The 21,612-nt window shown below is 37.8% G+C and overlaps 1 protein-coding gene across 1 annotated transcript in view; it reads left to right on the forward strand.

The window, feature by feature from the left end:
• Lamp3 (lysosomal associated membrane protein 3) overlaps window positions 1-21,032 on the forward strand; it is a 60,121-nt gene extending 39,089 nt beyond the window's left edge. The window contains exon 6 of the mRNA XM_052158450.1: window positions 20,811-21,032. Coding sequence (XP_052014410.1) covers window positions 20,811-20,944 — 134 coding nt within the window. The 3' untranslated portion in view covers window positions 20,945-21,032. The remainder of the gene's footprint in view (window positions 1-20,810) is intronic.
• The last annotated feature ends 580 nt before the right edge of the window (window positions 21,033-21,612 follow it).

Raw genomic sequence — 21,612 nt, forward strand, 5'->3', positions numbered from 1 at the left:
AGGCACTCAAAGCTATGAGTTTTCCTCTTAGCACTGCTTTCATTGTGTCCCATAGATTTGGGTTGTTGTGGAATAGTTTTAAGATTATTGGCATTAGGTCTTATTTGAAGGTCTTATAGGACTCTGAATTTAACCCACCTGGTCCTGGGCTGTTTTTTGGTTGGGAGACAATTATTGGTTACTTCTATTTCTTTAGGGGTTATGGAATTCTTTAGATTATTTATCTGATCCTGTTTTAATTTTGGTACCTGGTATTTGTGTAAGAAAATTGTCCATTTCATCTAGATTTTCCACTTTTGTTGATTGTAGGCTTTTGTAGTAGGTTCTGATGATTTTTTGATTTCCTCAGTATCTGTTGTTATTAATCCCTTTTCATTTCTGATTTTGCTGATATGGATACTGTCTCTGTCCCCTCTAGTTAATTTGGCTAAGGGTTTTTCTATCTTGCTGTTTGTTTCAAAGAACCAGTTCCTGCTTTGGTTGATTCTTTGTGTAGTTCTTTTTGTTCCTACTTGGCTGATTTCAGACCTGAGTTTGATTATTTCCTGCCATCTACTCCTCTTGGGTGTATTTGCCTCTTTTTGTTCTAGAGTCTTCAGCTGTGCTCTCAAGCTGTTAGTGTATGTTTTTTCTAGTTTCTTTTTGTAGGCACTCAGAGCTATGGGTTTTCCTCTTAGAACTGCCTTTATTGTGTTCCATAAGTTTGGGTATGTTGTGCCTTCATTTTCATTAAATTCTAAAAAATCTATAATTTCTTTCTTTATTTCTTCCTTGACCAAATTATCATTGAGTAGAGTGTTGTTCATTTTCCATGTATATGTGGGTTTTCTGTTGTTTTTGTTGTTATTGAAAACCAACCTTAGTCTGTGGTGATCTGATAGGGTGAATAGAATTATTTCAGTATTCTTGTATCTGCTGAGGTCTGAGAAGTGATTTTTGCTTCCTGTAATTTTTTTTATTAGAGGTGGAGTTATGTTTGTGTGTCTCTCTTCTTTTTTGTTTGTTAAAAGAAGATGAATCTTTTGCTTTTTCTAGTGTGTAGTTTCCCTTCTTTTGTTGGAGTTTTCCATTTATTATCCTTTGGAGGGCTGGATTTGTAGAAAGATATTGTGTGAATTTGTTTTTGTCATGAAACACCTTGGTTTCTCCACGTATGGTAACTGAGAGTTTTTCTGAGTATAGTAGCCTGGGTTTGCATTTGTGTTCCCTTAGGGTCTGTATGACATCTGCCCAGGATCTTCTGGCTTTCATAGTCTCTGGCAAGAAGTCTAGTGTAATTCTGATAGGTCTGCTTTTATATGTTACTTGACCCTTTCCCCTTTCTTCTTTTAATATTCTTTCTTTCTTTAGTGTGTTCAGTATTTTAATTATTATGTGACTGGAGGATTTTCTTTTCTGGTCCAACCTATTAGGAGTTCTTTAGGCTCCTTGTATGTTCATGGGCATTTCTTTCTTTAGGTTAGGGAAGTTTTCTTCTAAAATTTTGTCGAAGACATTTACTGGCTCTTTAAGTTGAAAACTTTCACTCTCTTCTATACCTATAATCCTTATGTTTGGTCTTCTCATTTTGTCCTGGATTTCCTAGATATTTTGGGCCAGAAGCTTTTTTCATTTTACATTTTCTTTGACTATTGTTTCAATGCTTTCTATGTTATTTTCTGCACCTGAGATTCTTTCTTCTATCTCTTGTGTTCTGTTGTTGATGCTTGTATCTATGACTCCTGACTTCTTTACTAGGGTTATATGTCCCTTTGTGCTTCCTTTATTTTTTCTACCTCCATTTTTAGATCCTGGATGGTTTTGTTCAATTTCTTCACCTGTTTTGTTGTGATTTCCTGTAGTTCTTTAAGGGCTTTTAGCTGTTTACTTGTGTTCTCCTGTATTTCTTTAAGGGAGTTATTTATGTTCTTCTATGAGGATCATGAGCTGTGATTTTAAATCCAAATCTTGCTTTTCTGGTGTGTTGTGGTATCCAGTACTTGCTGTTGTGGGACAGTTGGGTTTGGATGGTGCCATGTTTCCTTGATTTCTGTTGGTAACATTACTACATTTGCCCTTAGCCATCTGCTTAACTCTGCAGTTAGTTAGTCTTGCTGTCTCTGGCTGGTGCTTGGCCCTCCTGTGGGCCTGCAAGTGTGTCTCATTCCCCCTGTGTGACTGGCTCTCCTTGGCACAGAGTGCTGTGATGCTGCCCAGCTCCTGGGTGCAGGTGCAGCTCAGACAGACCCTGTCTCAGGTTCTCTGCTGCTTCTGTGTTCCCTGCACCTGCCTGCTAAGTCGCTGGAGAGTGGATCTATTTATGTCCTTCTTAAAGTCCTCTATCATCATCATTATATGTGATTTTAAATCATAATCTTGCTTTTCAGGTGTGCTGGGATATCCAGGGCTTGCTGTGGTGTGAGAACTGGGTTCTAATGATGACAAGTAGCCTTGGTTTCTGTTGCTTATGTTCTTGCCTCTTGCTATCTGATTATCTCTGATGGTACCTGGTCTTGCTGTGTCTGACTGAAACGTGTCCCTCCTTTTAGCCTGTAAGCCTGTGATCTTTGATGTATCAGCATTCCTGGCAAACGAGTTCTTTTTAGGTAGGATTTGTCTATGGAGATCTGTGGCACAAGGTCAGCTCCAGGGTGCAGATATAAACTGGTAGCGAAGGGAAACTTTTGACTTTAGTGGTACCATTTTCTTGTTACCACAGACATTTTTTCAACTCCATTTGACCAGACTACAGATAATTAATTTAAATTATCACATCTATCTTAAATAGTCTTTGCTTCTCTCTGAAATTAGCCAGCATTCCATAGTCCGGCTTGCTTTCTGATTATCTTTTTTTTATTATTGAATTTTTCTTTATTTACATTTCAAATGTTATCCCTTTTCTGGTTTCCCCTCCAAAACCAGTCTATCCATTCCCCATCCCCCTCCTCACCAACCCACCCACTCATGCTTCCCTGTCCTGGTATTCCCCTGTATTTGGGAATAGAGCCTTCAAGGGCCTCTTCTTTCTTTGATGTCCAACCAGGTCATTCTCTGCTATATTTGCATCTGGAGTCATGGGTACCTCCATGTGTACTCTTTGGTTGATAGTTTAGTCCCTGGCAGCTCTGGGGGTACTGGGTGGTTCACCTTGTTCTTCGTCCTATGGGGCTGCAAGCTCATTCAGCTCATTGGGTCCTCTCTCTGGCTCCTCCATTGGGGACCTTGTGCTCAGTCCAATGGTTGGCTGAGAGAACCCATCTCTGTATTTGTCAGGTACTAAGCCTAGATGTATATGGCTGGAGAGATGGCTCAGTGGTTAAGAGCACTGACTGCTCTTTCAAAGGTCCTGAGTTCAAATCTCAGCCACCACATGATGGCTCACAACCATCTGTAATGAAATATGATGCCCTTTTCTGATTATCTTTCAAGTTCATAGAATACTCTATAAAGCTTTGAACATCAATGTCTTTTATTTTTAGCACAAAGTTCAAAACTCTTACAATCTTGTAACAAACAACAAGGTCCAACTCTGTCACAATAGCCTACTTTCTGGTACCTATTTTTCTTTTAATCCTATCAGTGAGGTAATAAACGTAACATCCACTCAGCAAAATGGAAATCATGCCCAATTCAAAAACCTAGCAAACTATATGGATCTATTGAAGTCATGATCTTGGGGAAGAATCTATACCCTCTATTTTGCTAAATCAGTATAATCCAATACAACTGTATTGTAAATATTTGTGCTTATGCTCATAGATAAGCATAATTCTCACCCTTTATCAAAGAAACTTCATTTTTAAAAAATTTATTTATTTACTTAATTTTTACACTACATATTTTATTCCCCCTCCCAATCTATGCTGAGACTGTTCCACATCCCATACCTCCTCCTCACCTCCGTGTCTCCACATGGATGTCCCCATCCCCCACCCCACCTGACCTCTAATCTCCTTGGAGCTTCCAGTCTCTTGAGGGTTAGGTGCATAATCTCTGAATGAACACAGACCCAGCAGTCCTCTGCTGTATGTGTGTTGGGGAACCTCATAACAGCTGGTGTATGTTGCCTGTTTGATGGTCCAGTGCTTGATAGATCTCAGGGGTCCAGATTAATTGAGACTGCAGGTCCTCCTACAGGATTGTCCTCCTATAGGATTGCCCTCCTCAGCTTCTTTCAGCCTTCCCCTAATTCAACAAGAGGGGTCAGCTGCTTCTGTTCATTGGTTGGGTGCAAATATCTGCATCTGATATTTCACTCTTTCAGTTGCTTGTTGAGTGTGGTCATGCTAGGTCCCTTTTTGTAAGCATTCCATAGTCTCAGTAATAGGGTTTGCAGCTCTATAGGACTCTCCCTTTGAGTCTTGAGAGTCTCTCATCTCCCAGGTCTCTGGTGCATTCTGGAAGATACATCCCCCAACCTCCTACCTCTCAAGGTTGCCTGTTTCCATTCTTTCTGCTGACTCTCAGGGTTTCAGACCTTTTCTCCTCACCCAATAATACCAGATCAGGTTCCCCTCTTCCCCACTAACCCACCCCCTGTCTACTTTCCCTCTCAGGTCCCTCCCTCCCTCCCCAGTTGTGATTAGTTTCTTCTCCCTCTCAAGTGGGACTGAGGAGTCCTTACTCGGGCACTTTAGCTTGTTGACCTTTTTGCAACTGTATCTTGAGTATTCTGTATGTTTTTCTGTTTGTTTCTGTTTGTTTTTTGTCTAAATATCCACTTATCAGTGAGTACATATCATGCATATTTTTTTGGGTCTGAGTTACGTCACTAAGGATGATATTTTCTACTTCTATCCATTGGCCTGCAAAACTCAGGATGTCCTTCTTCTTAATAGCAGAGTAGTATTCCATTGAGTAAATGAACCACATTTTCTGTATCCATTCTGTCGAGGGACATCTGGGTTGTTTCCAGCTTCTGGATATCACAAATAATGCCATTATGAACATAGTGGAGCATGTGCCCCTGTGGCATGGTGGGACATCTTATTGGGTATATTCCCAAGAGTGGTATAGCTGGTTCTTCGGGTGGATCTATTTCCAATTTTCTGAGGAACCTACAGATTGATTTCCAGAGTGATTGCATCAGTTTGCAATCCCACCAGAAATGGAGGAGTGTTCCTCCTTCTTCACATCCTCTCCAACATGTGTTGTCACCCATGGTTTTAATCCTAGCCATTCTGAATGAAGTAAGGTGGAATCTCAGAGTTATTTTGATTTGCATTTCTCTGATCACTAAAGACTTTGAATATTTCTTTAGGTGCTTGCTTCTTTGCTACTAGAGATTCCTCAGTTGCAAAATCTTGGTTTAGTTCTATACCTCATTTTTTGATTGGCTTGTTTGTTTTTTTGGTGAATAGCTTCTTGTTTTTTTTATATATTTCAGATATTAGCCCTCTATTGGATGTGGGGTTAGTGAAGATTTTTTCCCAATCTGTAGATTGCCTATTTGTATTATTGACTATGTTCTTTGCCTTACATAAGATTTCCAGTTTCAAGAGGTCCCATTGATCAGTTCTTGGCATTAAAGCATGAGCCATTGGAGTTCGGTTTAGGCAATTTACCCTGTGCCAATGAGTTCAAGGCTCTTTCCCACTTTTTCCTCTATTAGATTCAGTGTATCTGGCTTCATGTTGAGGTCCTTGATCTACTTGGACTTGAACTTTGTGCAAGGTGACAAACATGGGTCTATTTTCATTCTTCTACAAACAGACAGCCTTTTAGAGCAGCACCATTTATTGAAGATGCTTTTCCCCCATTGTATATTTTTGGCATCTTTGTCAAAGATCAAGTGACCATAAGTGTGTGGTTTTATTTATGAGTCTTTAATTCTATTCCATTGATCAATGTGTCTATGTCTGTACCAATACCATGCAGTTTTTTATCACTATTGCCTTGTAGTAAAGCTCGAGGTCAGGTATGGTGACCAGCTGCTTTTTTTTAAATATATATTTTTCTTTTCTTTTCTTTTTTTTGTCTTGAAATATATGTTTATTTATTTTTTTTATTTTTTTATTCGATATAATTTATTTACATTTCAAATGATTTCCCCTTTTCTAGCCCCCCACTCCCCGAAAGTCCCACAAGCCCCCTTCTCTCCCCTTGTCCTCCCACCCACCCCTTCCCACTTCCCCGTTCTGGTTTTGCTGAATACTGCTTCACTGAGTCTTTCCAGAACAAGGGGCCACTCCTCCTTTCTTCTTGTACCTCATTTGATGTGTGGATTATGTTTTGGGTATTCCAGTTTTCTAGGTTAATATCCACTTATTAGTGAGTGCATACCATGATTCACCTTTTGAGTCTGGGTTACCTCACTTAGTATGATGTTCTCTAGCTCCATACATTTGCCTAAGAATTTCATGAATTCATTGTTTCTAATGGCCGAATAGTACTCCGTTGTGTATATATACCACATTTTTTGCATCCACTCAGCAAGATAGTAACCTTTCATCAAACCCAAAAGAAGTTAACCAATCAAATTAAAAAAAAACGTCAAAAATGACAGGAAATAACAATCACTATTCCTTAATATCTCTTAACATCAATGGACTGAATGCCCCAATAAAAAGACATAGACTAACTGACTGGATACCTATATTTTTATTTTCTATATTATTTGTTTACATTCCAAATGATTTCCCCTTTCCCAGTTCTCCCCTCCCCATATGTCCCATAAACCTTCTTCTCTCCACCCATTCTCCAATCACCTCTCTCTTTTTTCTCTGTCCTGGTACTCCCCTCCAATGCTAGATCAAGCCTTTCCAGGATCAGGACCCTCTCCTTACTTCTTCTTGGGAGTCATTTGTTATGCTAATTGTGCCTTGGGTATTCAGAGCTTCTGGGCTAATTAATATCCACTTTTCAGAGATTGCATTCCATGTGTATTCTTTTGTGATTGGGTTACCTCACTTAGGATAATATTTTCCAGATCCAACCATTTGCCTAAAAATTTCATGAATTTATTGTTTTTAATTGCTAAGTAGTATTCCATTGTGTAAATATACCACATTTTCTGTATCCATTCCTCATTGAGGGACATCTGGGTTCCTTCCAGCTTCTGGCTATTATAAATAAGGCTGCTATGAACATAATGGAGCATGTGTCCTTATTACATGCCGGGGAATCCTTTGGGTGTATGCCCAGGAGACATATAGCAGGGTCCTCCGGAAGTGTCATGTCCAGTTTTCTGAGGACCTGCCAGACTAATTTCCATAGTGGTTGTACCATCTTACAACCCCACCAGCAGTGGAGGGGTGTTCCTCTTTCTCCACATCCTTGCCAACACCTGCTGTCTCCTGAGTTTTTGACCTTAGCCATTCTGTGAGGTGAAATCTCAGGGTTGTTTTGATTTGCATTTCCCTAATGACTAATGATGTTGAACATTTCTTATGGTGCTTCTTGGCCATCCGAATTTCTTCAGGTGAAAATTTTTTGTTTAGATCTGTACCCCATTTTTAATAGGGTTATTTAGTTCCTTAGGGTCTAACTTCTTGAGTTCTTTGTATATATTGGATATTAGCCCTCTATCAGATGTAGGGTTGCTGAAGATCTTTTCCAAATTTGTTAGTTCCTGTTTTGTCCTTTTGACAGTGTTCTTTGCCTTATAGAAACTGTGTAATTTTATGAGGTCCCATTTGTCAATTCTTGATCTTAGAGCATAAGCTATTGGTGTTCTGTTCAGGAACTTTTCCCCTGTACCCATGTCCTCAAGGGTTTCCCCCAGTTTCTTTTCTATTAGTTTCAGTGTGTCTGGTTTTATGTGGAGGTCCGTGATCCACTTGGAGTTGAGTTTAGTACAAGGAGATAAGAATGGATCAATTTGCATTCTTCTGCATGCTGTCCTCCAGTTGAACCAACACCATTTGTTGAAAAGGCTATCTTCTTTTCCACTGGATGTTTTCTGCTCCTTTGTCAAAGAACAAGTGACCATAGGTGTGTGGATTCATTTCTGGGTCTTCAATTCTATTGCATTGGTTCACTTGCCTGTCACTGTGCCAATACCATGCAGTTTTTAACATTATTGTTCTGTAGTATTGCTTGAGGTCTGGGATACTGATTCCCCCAGAAGTCCTTTTACTGTTGAGAATAGTTTTAGCTATCCTGGGTTTTTTGTTATTCCAGATGAATTTGAGAATTTCTCTTTCTAACTCTGTGAAGAAGTGAGTTGAGATTTTGATGGTAATTGTGCTGAATCTGTAGTTTGCTTTTGGCAAGATGGCCATTTTAACTATATTAATCCTGCCAATCCACGAGCATGGAAGATTTTTTCCATTTTTCTGAGGTCTTCTTCGGTTTCCTTCTTCAGAGACCTCAAGTTCTTGTTGTATAGATCTTTCACTTGTTTGGTTAGAGTCACACTAAGATACTTTATATTGTTTGTGGCTATTGTGAAGGGTGTCATTACCCTAACTTCTTTCTCAGCCTTCTTATCCTTTGAGTATAGGAAGGCAACTGATTTGCTTGAGTTGATTTTATAGCCAGCCACATTGCTTAAGTTTTTTATCAGCTGTAGGAGTTCTCTGGTGGAGTTTTTTGGATCATAAGTATACTATCATGTCATTTGCAAATCATGATAATTTGACTTCTTCCTTTCCAATTTGTATTCCTTTGACCTCCTTATGTTGTCTAATTGCTGTAGCTAGAACTTCAAGTACTATATTGAAAAGATATGGAGAGAGAGGACAGCCTTGTCTAGTCCCTGATTTTAGTGGGATTGCTTCAAGTTTCTCTCCATTTAGTTTGAAGTTAGCTACCAGTTTGCTGTATATTGCTTTAACTATTTTTAGGTATGGGCCTTGAATTCCAGTTCTTTTCAAGACTTTTAGCATGAAAGTATGCTGAATTTTGTCAAATGCTTTCTCAGCATCTAATGAAATGATCATATGGTTTTTTCTTTGAGTTTGTTTATGTAATGGATTGCATTGATGGATTTCCTTACATTGAATCATTCCTGCATCCCTGGGATGAAGCCTACTTGATTATGGTGGATGATCGTTTTGATGTGTTCTTGGATTCGCTTGGCAAGAATTTTATTTAGTATTTTTGCATCAATATTCATAAGGGAAATTGTCCTGAAGTGCTCTTTTTTTTTGTTGGATCTTTGTGTGGTTTTGGTATCAGTGTAATTGTGGCTTCATAGAAGGAGTTGGGTAGTGTTCCGTCTGTTTCTATTTTGTGGAATAGTTTGAAGAGTATTGGTGTTACGTCTTCTATGAAGGTCTGATAGACTTCTGCACTGAAGCCATCTGGTCCTGTGCTTTTTTTGGTTGGGAGACTTTCTATGACTCCTTTTATTTCTTTAGGGGTTATGGGAATATTTAGATGATCTATTTGATCCTGATTTATTTTTGGTGTCTGATATCTGTCTATGAAACTGTCCATTTCCTCCCGATTCGCCAGTTGTGTTGGGTATATGCTTTTTGTAGTAGGATCTGATGATTTTTTTGAATTTCCTGTTTCTGTTGTTATATCTCCCTTTTCATTTCTAATTTTGTTAATCTGGATACTGTCTCTGTGCCCTTTGGTTAGTCTGGCTAAGGGTTTATCTATCTTGTTGATTTTCTCAAAGAACCAGATCCTGGTTTTGTTGATTCTTTGTATGGTTCTCTTTGTTTCTACTTGATTGATTTCTGCCCTGAGTTTGATGATTTCCTGCCTTCTACTCCTCCTGGGTGAAATAGCTTCTTTTTGTTCCAGGGCTTTCAGGTGTATCATTAAACTGCTAGTGTATGTTCTCTCCATTTTCTTTTTGGAGGCACTCAGGGCTATGAGTTTTCCTCTTAGCACTGTGTTCATTGTGTCCCATAGATTTGGGTATGTTGTGTCTTCATTTTTATTAAATTCTAAAAAGTCTTTGATTTCTTTCTTTATTTCTTCCTTGACCAAGGTATCAAAGAGTAGATATTTGTTCAGTTTCCACGTGTATGTGGGCTTTCTGTTATTTTTATTGCTATTGAAGACCACTTTTACTCCATAGTTATTAGATAGGAGGCATGGGATTATTTCTATCTTTTCATATTTGTTGCTGTCTGTCTTGTGACCAATTATATGATCGATTTTCGAGAAGGTACCATGAAGTGCTGAGAAAAAGGAATATTCTTTTGCTTTAGGGTGAAATGTTCTCTATATATCTGTTAAATCTAATTGGTCCAAAGCTTCAGTTAGTTTCACTGTGTCCCTGTTCAATTTCTGTTTTCCTGATCAGTCTATTGAGGAAAGTGCAGTGTTGGAGTCACCCACAATTATTGTGTTAGGTGCAATGTGTGCTTTGAGCTTTAGTAAAGTTTCTTTTATGAATGAGGGATTCCTTGCATTTGGAGCACAGATGTTCAGGATTGAGAGTTCTTCTTGTTGTATTTTTCCTTTGACCAGCAAGAAGTGTCCCTTAGAGTTTCTTTTGATGACTTTGGGTTGAAAGTCAATTTTGTCTGATATTAGAATTGCTACTCCTGTTTGTTTCCTGAGACCATGTGCTTGTAAAATTGTCTTCCAGTCTTTTACTCTAAGGTAGTGTTTGTCTTTGACACTGAGGTGTGTGTCCTGTATGCAGCAAAATGTAGGGTCCTGCTTATGTATCCAGTCTGTTAGTCTGTCTTTTTATTGGGGAATTGAGTCCATTGATGTTAAGAGATATTAAGGAATAGTGATTATTACTTCCTGTCATTTTTGATGTTATTTTTTAAATTTGATTTGTTATCTTCTTTTGGTTTGATGAAAGAAGGTTACTATCTTGCTTTTTCCAGGGTGAAGTTTCCCTCCTTGAATTGGTGTTTTCCTCCTATTATCCTTTGTAGGGCTGGGTTTGTGGAAAGATATTGGGTAAACTTGTCTTTGTCAGGGAATATGTTAGTTTCTCCATCTATGGTGATTGAGAGTTTCACTGGGTATAGTAGTTTTGGCTGGCATTTGTGTTCTCTTAGAGTCTGCATGAGATCTGCCCAGGATCTTCTAGCTTTCATAGTCTCAGGTGAGAAGTCTGGTGTGATTCTGATAAGTCTTCCTTTATATGTTACTTGGCCCTTTTCTCTTACTGCCTTTAATATTCTTTCTTTGTTTAGTACATGTGATGTTTTGATTATTATATGACGTGATGCATTTCTGTTCTGATCCAATCTGTTTGGAATTCTGTAGGCTTCTTATATATTCATGGGCATCTCTCTCTTTAGGCTAGGGAAATTGTCTTCCATAATTTTATTGAAGATATTTGCTGGCCCTTTAAGTTGTAAATCTTCACTCTCATCTATGCCTATAATCCTTAGGTTTGGTCTTCTCATTGTGTCCTGGATTTCCTGGACATTTTGGGTTAAAAGCTTTTTGCATTTTGCATTTTCTTTAACTGTTGATCCGTGGTTTTTATGGTATCTTCAGCATTTGAGGTTCTTTCTTCTATCTCTTGTATTCTGTTGCTGATATTTGCATCTATGGCCCCTGATTTCTTCCCCAGGTTTTCTATTCTCCCTTTGAAATTTCTTGGTTGTTTCTAGTTCTGATTTTAGATCCTGGATGGTTTTGCTCAGCTCCTTCACTTTCTTGTTTGTGTTTTCCTGTAATTCTTTACGAGATTTTTGTGTTTCCTCTTTCATGACCTCAGCCTTTTGATCTAAGTTCTCCTGTATTTTTTTAAAGTGATTTTTGTGTTTCCTGCTTATTGGCTTCTATCTTTTGACCCATATTCTCCTGAATTTCTTTCAATGATTTTTGTGTTTCCCTTGTAAGGGCTTCTAACTTTTGATACATTTTCTCCTGAATTTCTTCAAGAGATTTATTTATGTCCTTCATGTGCTCCCGTAACAGCATCCTGACCAGTGATTTTAAATCCAAATCTTGTTTTTCTTGTTGGGGTATCCAGGACATGCTGTTAATGGCGAATTGTGTTCAGATGCTGCCATATTGCCTTGATTTCTGTTAGTAATGTTCCTATGTTTGCCTTTTGCAATCTAGTTCTCACTAGTATTAGTTGGTCTTGTTGTCAATGCTGTACTCACCAGTGCAAGCTGCCTCTTCCTAGCTGGTCCCCGGGTGCACAGCTGGCCCCTTGTCGTGCCTAGAAATGAGGTGCTGTGGCCCAGGCTGTTCCAGATCCAGAGGCAGAGACCAGAAGGCTCCCACCAGAGGCCTCAGTACTGGATCCTCTGCTTTGTGGAGCCGGAATCACCAGAGCACGCTGCTTCCTCCCAGCTGGCCTGCAGGTGCACCGCTGGCCTCTTGTACTTCCAGGAGATGGGGTGCAGTGGCCCAGGCAGTTCCCAATCCTGAAGCAGAGACCGGAAGGCTCCTGCCAGAGGCCTCAGGTCTGGATCCTCTGCTCTGCAGAGCCGGACTCCCAGCTGTTCTTTTATTGTTAAGAATGGATGCAAAGTGAAAGATCTGTATGACAAGAACTTCAAGACTCTGAAGAAGGAAATGGAAGAAGACCTCAAAAAATGGGAAAACCTCCCATGCTCATGGATCGGCAGAATCAATATAGTTAAAATGGCCATTTTGCCTAAAGCACTATACAGATTCAATGCAATACCCATCAAAATCCCAACTCAATTCTTTACAGAGCTAGAAAGAGCAATTATCAAATTCATCTGGAACAACAAAAAACCCAGGATAGCTAAAACTATTCTCAGCAACAAAAGGAAATCTGGGGGAATCAGTATCCCTGACCTCAAGCAATACTACAGAGCAATAGTGTTAAAAACTGCATGGTATTGGTATAGTGACAGACAGGAGGATCAATGGAACAGGATTGAAGATCCAGAAATGAACCCACACACCTATGGCCACTTGATCCTCGACAAAGAGGCTGAAAACATCCAATGGAAAAAGATAGCCTTTTCAACAAATGGTGCTGGTTCAACTGGAGGTCAGCATGCAGAAGAATGCGAATTGATCCATCCTTGTCTCCTTGTACTAAGCCCAATTCCAAATGTATCAAGGACCTCCACATAAAGCCAGACACTCTGAAGCTAATAGAAAAAAAACTGGGGAAGACCCTTGAGGACATCGGTACAGGGAGAAAGTTTCTGAACAGAACACCAATAGCGTATGCTCTAAGAGCAAGAATTGACAAATGGGACCTCATAAAATTACAAAGTTTCTGTAAGGCAAAGGACACCATCAAGAGGACAAATCGGCAACCAACAAATTGGGAAAAGATCTTCACCAATCCTACATCAGATAGAGGGCTAATATCCAATATATATAAAGAACTCAAGAAGTTAGACTCCAGAAAACCAAACAACCCTATTAAAAAATGGGGTACAGAGTTAAACAAAGAATTCTCACCTGAAGAACTTCGGATGGCGGAGAAGCATCTTAAAAAATGCTCAACTTCATTAGTCATTAGGGAAATGCAAATCAAAACAACCCTAAGATTTCATCTTACACCAGTCAGAATGGCTAAGATTAAAAATTCAGGAGACAGCAGGTGTTGGAGAGGGTGTGGAGAAAGAGGAACACTCCTCCACTGCTGGTGGGGTTGCAAATTGGTACAACCACTCTGGAAATCAGTCTGGCGGTTCCTCCGAAAACTGGGCACCTTACTTCCAGAAGATCCTGCTATACCACTCCTGGGCATATACCCAGAAGACTCCCCACCATGTAATAAGGATACATGTTCTACTATGTTCATAGCAGCCCTATTTGTAATTGCCAGATGCTGGAAAGAACCCAGGTATCCCTCAACAGAAGAGTGGATGCAAAAAATGTGGTATATCTACACAATGGAGTACTATTCAGCCATTAGAAACAATGAATTCATGAAATTCTTAGGCAAATGGATGGAGCTAGAGAATATCATACTAAGTGAGGTAACCCAGACTCAAAAGGTGAATCATGGTATGCACTCACTAATAAGTGGATATTAACCTAGAAAACTGGAATACCCAAAACATAATCCACACATCAAATGAGGTACAAGAAGAAAGGAGGAGTGGCCCCTGGTTCTGGAAAGACTCAGTGAAACAGTATTCAGCAAAACCAGAACGGGGAAGTGGGAAGGGGTGGGTGGGAGGACAGGGGAAGAGAAGGGGGCTTGCGGGACTTTCGGGGAGTGGGGGGGCTAGAAAAGGGGAAATCATTTGAAATGTAAATAAATTATATCGAATAATAAAAATAAAAAAAAAAAGAATGGATGCAAAAAATGTGGTATATCTACACAATGGAGTACTATTCAGCCATTAGAAACAATGAATTCATGAAATTCTTAGGCAAATGGATGGAGCTAGAGAACATCATACTAAGTGAGGTAACCCAGACTCAAAAGGTGAATCATGGTATGCACTCACTAATAAGTGGATATTAACCTAGAAAACTGGAATACCCAAAACATAATCCACACATCAAATGAGGTACAAGAAGAATGGAGGAGTGGCTCCTTGTTCTGAAAAGACTCAGTGAAGCAGTATAGAGCAAAATCAGAACAGGGAAGTGGGAAGGGTTGGGTGGGAAAACAGGAGGAGGGAAGGGGACTGATGGGACTTTTGGGGAGTGGGGGGTCCAGAAAAGGGGAAATCATTTGAAATGTAAATAAATATATCAATAAATTAAAAAAAAGAATTGTTTCTGCTATTCTGTTTTTTTCCCCTTCCTGATGAATTTGAGAATTGCTCTTTCCAAGTCTTTGAGGAATTGTGTTGGGATTTTGATAGGGATTGCACTGAATCTATAGATTACCTTTGGGAGGAGGGCCATTTTTACTATATTAATTCTGCCAATCCATGAGCATGGGAGTTCACTTTGTATTCTGAGATCTTTGATTTCTTTCTTCAGAGACTTGCAGTTATTGCCATTCAGATCTTTCACTTGTTTGGTTACAGTTACTCCAAGATAGTTTATATTATTTGTGGCTATTGTGAAGGGAGTTGTGTCCCTAATTTCTTTCTCAGCCTGTTTATCATTTGCATAATGGAATGATACTGATTTATTTGAGTTAATTTTATATCCAGCCACTTTGGAGAAGTTCTCTGGAAGAATTTTTTGGGTCGCTTATGTATACTATCATACCATCTGCAAATAGTGATACCTTTATTTCTTCTTGCCAATTTGTATCCCCCAGATCCCTTTTTGTTGTCTTATTATTCTAGCTAGTACCTCTAGTACTATATTGAAAAGATATGGGGAGAGTGGGAATCCTTGTCTTGTCCCTGATTTCAGAGGGATTGCTTCAAATATATTTCCATTTAATTTGATATTGGATATTGGTTTGCAGTAAATTGCTTTTATTATGTTTAGCTTTGGGCCTTCAATTCCTGATCTCTCCAATACTTTTTAATGTGAAGAGGTGTTGTATTTTGTCAAATATGCGTTCTGCACCTAAGGAGATGATCATGTGGTTTTTCCTGGAGTTTGTTTAGATAGTGGATTACATTAATGGATTTTTGAATACTAAACCAAACTTGCATCCCTGGGATAAGCCTACTGATCATGGTGAATGATGGTTTTTGATGTGTTCTTGAATTCAGTTTGCATGTATTTTATTGAATATTTTTGCATTGGTATTTATCAGAGAGATTAGTGTGAAGTTCTTTTTTGGTTGGGTCCTTGTGTGGTTTAGGTATCAGAGTAATTGTGGCGCATAGAATGAATTAGGTAGTTTTCCTTCTCTTTCTATTTTATGGAATTGTTTGAGGAAAATTGGTATCAGGTCTTCTTTGAAGGTCTGGTAGAATTATGTACTAAATCCATCTGGCCCTGGGATTTTTTTCCTTTTCCTTTCTTTTTTTTCTTTTTTCTATTTCCTTCAGCAATTTGGGCCTGTTTAGATAATTTACCTGCTGTTAAATTAACTTTGGTATGTTGTGTTTGTATAGGAAACCATAGTATATGCTTTTATAGTAGGATCTGATGATTTTTTTGAATTTCCTCCATTTCTGTTGTTATGTCTCCTTTATAATTTCTGTTTTTGTTAAGTTTGGTACTGTTTCTTGACCCTTTAGTTTGGCTAGGGGTTTATCTATCTTGTTGATTTTCCCGAAGAATCAGCTTTTGATTTTGTTCATTCTTTGTATTGTTTTCTTTGTTTCTATTTTTTTGATTTTGGCCCTGAGTTTTACTATTTCCTACCTTCTACTCCTCTTGCATAAGTTTGCTTCTATTTGTTATAAAGCTTTCAGGTGTGCTGTAAGTTGTTATTGTAATATCTCTCCAGTTTCTTTACCAGGGTACTTAGTTCTATGAAGTTTTCTCTTAGCATTGTTTTCATTGTATCCCATTAAGTTTGGGTATGATGTGTCAACATTTTCATTAAATTCCAGGAAGTCTTTAATTTCTTTCTTTCTTTCTTTCTTTCTTTCTTTCTTTCTTTCTTTCTTTCTTTCTTTCTTTCTTTCTTTCTTTCTTTCTTTCTTTCTTTCTTTCTTTCCTTCCTTCCTTCCTTCCTTCCTTCCTTCCCTCTTTCTGTCTTTCTTTTGGTCTTTCTTTCTTTCTTTCTTTCTTTCTTTCTTTCTTTCTTTCTTTCTTTCTTTCTTTCTTTCTTTCTTTCTTCCTTCCTTCCTTCCTTCCTTCCTTCCTTCCTTCCTTCCTTCCTTCTTTCCTTCTTTCTTTCTTTCTTCCTTCTTTCTTTCTTCCTTGACCAAGTTATCATTGAGTAAAGAGTTGTTTATTTTCCACGTGTATGTAGGCTTTCTGTAGTTTCTTTTTCTGTTATTGAAGTCCAGACTTAGGCCGTGGTGATCTGATAGGATTCGTGGGATTATTTCAATCTCGTTGTATTGGTCAAGGGTTGTTTTGTGATCAATTATATGGTTGATTTGGGAGAAGGTACCATGAGGTGAAGAGAGCAAGGTGTATTTCCTTTTTTTTTTTTTAGGGTAAAATGCTCTGTAGATATCTGTTAAATCCATTTGTTTCATAATATTTCTTAGTTTCCCTGTGTCTCTGTTTAGTTTCTGTTTCAATGACCTGTCAATTGGCAAGAGGGGGATAGTGAAACCTCCCACTATTATTGTGTGGGGTTCAATGTGTGTTTTGAGCTTTAGTAAATTTTCTTTTGTGAATGTGGTTGCTCTTACATTTGGGGCATAGATGTTCAGAACTGAGAGTTCATTGTGGTGGATTTTCTCCTGGATGAATATGAAGTGTCCTTCTTTATCACACTTGATAACTTTTGGTTGAAAGTCTATTTTATTGGATATTAAAATAACAACTCCTGCTTGTTTCCTGGGATCATTTGCTTGGAAGACCTTTTTCTTCCTTTAACTCTGAAATAGTGTCTGTCTTTGTTATTGAGTTGTGTATCTTGTATGAAGCAAAATGCTGGATCTTGTTTGCCTATCTAGTCTGTTAGCTTATGTTTTTTAATAGATGAGTTGAGACCATTAATATTGAGAGATATTAAAGAGAGATGACTATTGTTTCCTGATATATTTGTATTTGTGTGTGGTATTATGGGCTTGTGGCTCTCTCCCTTTGGCTTTGTTTTGAGATGTTTAATATCTTGTCCATTCTTTGGTGTAGATACCTCCTTGTGTTGGACTTTTCCTTCTAGGATCCTCTGTAGAGCGGAATTGATAGATAGATAGATACTATTTGAATTTGGTTTTGTTCTGGAATCGAACATTTTGGTTTCTCCATCTATGTTGATTGAGAGTTTTTCTGGTTATAGTAGCCTGGGCTGTCATCTGTGTTCTCTTAGAATATGCATGTCCTGTGACTAGGCTCTTCTGGCTTTCATAGTCTTTGTTGAGAAGTCTGGTGTAATTCTGATAGGTCTACCTTTTAATGTTACTTGGCCTTTTTCTTGCAGCTTTTAATATTGATTCTTTTTTCTTTGTGTTTAGTGTTTTGATTATCATGTGACAAAAGGATTTTCTTTTATGGTCCCTTTTTTAACATTTGGAGACTAACACATAAAACCACAACTAATTAAAATGCAGTGAACAAAAGATTGTTTGATGCCAAGTCCCAACTTATATATCTATAACACAACTCTTGTACCTAAGGCTCAAGATTAATTTTAGAAGAAGGGCCAGAATAAGTGTAAAAGCCAGAGGAAGAGCAAGTTTGCTGTGAAATTGTGTTTCCTAGAAATGTCAGAAAAGCTATACCCAGGAAATATCATCAACACAAACAGATGCCTAAACAAGCCCCAAGTGTGGACAATACAAATAGACAAGCTAACATGGAAGAGGGAAACTTAGGAGGCCTCAATAACAAACTAAGAACTACAGCAGACTAAGGGTGCCAAGAAAGGGAGATGTAGTTTTTCCCTGCCAACTGGCTTTCCAATACCTGTCATCCTTGAAATCATATACAAATCAATAACATATGGACTAAATGGATTATATTTATATATTTATGAAAATATGTACCAACAATTCAAGAAAAAGAGATCATGAATTTGTGAGAGAGCAAGGGAAGTACATGAGTGGTTTGTGGACAGAAAGGAAAGAGAGAAAATGATATAATTTATGATTATAAAATGTATCATAAAATTACTATTTTATTTTATTCTATTTCATTTGTGTAGATATTTTGCCCATATATATGTCTGTTCACAATTTGTATACCTGGTTCCCATGGAGACCAGAAGATGAAGTTATATTCTCTGGAACTGGAGTTACAGATGGTATGAAGTACCATGTGTATCCTTGGAACAAAACTGGATGCCCTGAAAGAGCAGCCAGTGCTCTTAATCACGGAACCATCATTCTTGCCCTTCATTTTTATTCTGTAGTTTCTATTTATTTTATTTAAATGAAAAGAACATTATTTTTCCACACAAAATACTTATTAATATTTTTCAACTGTAGACTTTCTGCTCTAGTAGAAAAGAATTTAGAGCAATAGCAAGATAATAAGATACATGATATTATAAACCTGTGGGGAGGTTTGAATGAAAATGACTTCCATTGGCTCTTAGGGAGAGCCACTTTTACAAGGTGTAGCCTTGTTGGAGTAGGGATGACCTTTTTGGAGGAAGTAGGTAACTAATGGTGGATCTTGAACTATCTAATGCTCAAACCAGGACATGTGGCTCTTTTTCTTCCTGCTACTTGCTAATCCAGATGTAGAACCCAGAGCTACATCTGCCCAGAGCTGCCTCTCCTGCTCCCTCTGTACATGAATGCTTCCCATGCTTCTTGTCACAATGCTTCTTGTCACAATGATAGTAAACTAAATAAACTTAAGGCATTTAAGATAGCCCCAATGAAATGCTTCTTTTTAATCATTGAGTCTCTTCATAAAAGAAACTCTAAATAAAACATCCTCTAATTATTTCTTACTGACAAATAAAATAGTGTATGGCAAATATTATTTCTTGGATGCATACATATTAATTTTGGGGGGGGTTCTGTAATTTCCATCATTGAATTTTTCCCAGGCTATAGAAACTATAGAAGGATTGCTTCACTCTAAAACTTCACAGAGGCATCTTTTTTTTTTTAATTCGATGTATTCTTTATTTACATTTCAAATGATTTCCCATTTTCTGGGTCCCCATTCCCCACAAGTCCCATAAGCCCTCTTCCCTCCCCCTGTTCCTCCATCAACTCCTTCCCACTTCCCTGTTCTGGTATTTCCCTATACTGTTGCATTGAGTCTTTCCAGAACCAGGGGCCACTCCTCTGTTCTTTTTGGACATCATTTAATATGTGGATTATTTCTTGGGTATTCCAAGTTTCTAGGTTATTATCCACTTATCAGTGACTCCATACCATGACTGATCTTTTGAGACTGGGTTACCTCACTTAGTATGATGTTCTCCAGCTCCATCCATTTGTCTACAAATTTCATGAATTCATTGTTTCTAATGGCTGAATAGTACTCCATTGTGTAAATATACCACATTTTTTGTATCCATTCCTCTGTTGAGGGATACCTGGGTTGTTTCCAGCTTCTGGCTTCTACAAATAGGGCTGCTATGAACATAGTGGAGCATGTGTCCTTATTACATGCTGGGGAATCCTCTGGGTATATGCCCAGGAGTGGTATAGCAGGGGCCTCCGGAAGTGCCATGCCCAGTTTCACAGAAGCATTTTATCTCTTATGACTAAGATATGGATCTAGTTCCTCATTTATTTTCTCTGTTCTCCCAAACTCCACATTCCACTGAGAATTCTACCAAGTATTCATTTATTTTCAGCTCACTTGATCTTTTCATAGTTGAGATTGGTAAATCTTTGACCAAATTAATTACATTTTAATTAACTGAATGTGGTATTCTTAGAGGAATGAAGCAAAATAATTGTATCAAGTTTATAAAATTTCATATTTAAGCTCTGATCGTGATAGATATTCTCAAATATCAGTTAAGAGTTATACAATAGAAGCTTCAGAGTAAGAATGATGCTTTATAAAGTAAATGCAATGTTCTGAGAGAATGTTTGGAAATCTAGTGATTAAGGATTTTTTATTTACATAGGAACATCCAATTTCTCAGGGATCACTCCTGGAAATCTGTTTTATCAATTCCAGAAATATGGATAGCAATGATTTGGCATTAATGGGTAAAAACTAGGAGTTATTTATGTAATTACTTAAGAATCAAATATACTGCATGTTTATTTTATGAATGTGAGCATTTCAAAGGTAAATTAATCTGCCTACGGTTATATAACTAGTTCTGTGGTTTTGCTCAGTAGTAGAGTGCTTGCCTAATAGGCATAAGGTCTTGGTTATATGCTCAGAAGTACAATCAATCAATCATTCAGTCAATCAATCAATCAATCAATCAATCAATCAATCAATCAATCAGTCAATCAATCCACCGATCAAGAAAGTGAAAGTCAAGAACAGATATGTTTTGACATATGCCAAAGCTCATGTTCTTTTGGCTCTGGTCTATTTGCTGGTCTGTCATCACCTAATCTTACCTGCTATATTGTATTTGTTTTCTCTCACAGTGGAGGAGTGTTCATCTGACTACACAGTTGTGCTTCCTGTGGTTGCTGTTGTCGTGGTCGTCCTCTGTGTTGTGGGTCTGGGCATCTACAAAATCCGTCAAAGACATCAGTCATCTGCATACCAGAGAATCTAATTTGTAACCAAAGGAAATGACAATAGAGTTTAGAAAAATTCAGTATTTCCAGAATGTTGGAGGCATCGCTTCTGCACTGCCTTCTACTAAAACCGATGAGTGATTAGTGATTCAAATTGAAGTAGCATATCAATTCTGAATATTTTTGCTTATTTCATGAAAGACTAAGAAAGATATTGAAGAATATTTTCTAGCCTTTGTTAGAAAATTTATTACTCAAATAAATATTTGAGGTACACAGAATTAACACAATGTTCAAAAGTGGTAGGTGCTTACAAATTATAAACCAAAAAATTGATTTTAAATACACAGAATTAACATAATGTCCAAAGTGGTAGATATTTACAAATTATAAATCAAAATAATGGATTTTAATTAGTACTACCTGTGTTTGCCTAAAAATATATTTTAACATTAACATTTTTATTTTAAGAATATTTTGCTGGATTTTCTTACCATCTGTGTTTATTTGATGTAGGTATAGCTGACATAGTACTCACCTTCTTTTTCACTGAAATATTTTTAGTTATCAAAATCACATATCTCATACTGTTTAGACTTCACTTGAAAAAACATTTTTTCTTCATGAATCTTGCTTCAGAATTAACAAAGATTAAGTAATAGCTGCATCTATGCAACAAAATTAAATGATACAAAAGCATCAATAA

The sequence above is a fragment of the Apodemus sylvaticus genome, chromosome 15 (genome assembly GCF_947179515.1).
Source record: "Apodemus sylvaticus chromosome 15, mApoSyl1.1, whole genome shotgun sequence".
NCBI classification, from domain to species: Eukaryota; Metazoa; Chordata; class Mammalia; order Rodentia; family Muridae; genus Apodemus; species Apodemus sylvaticus.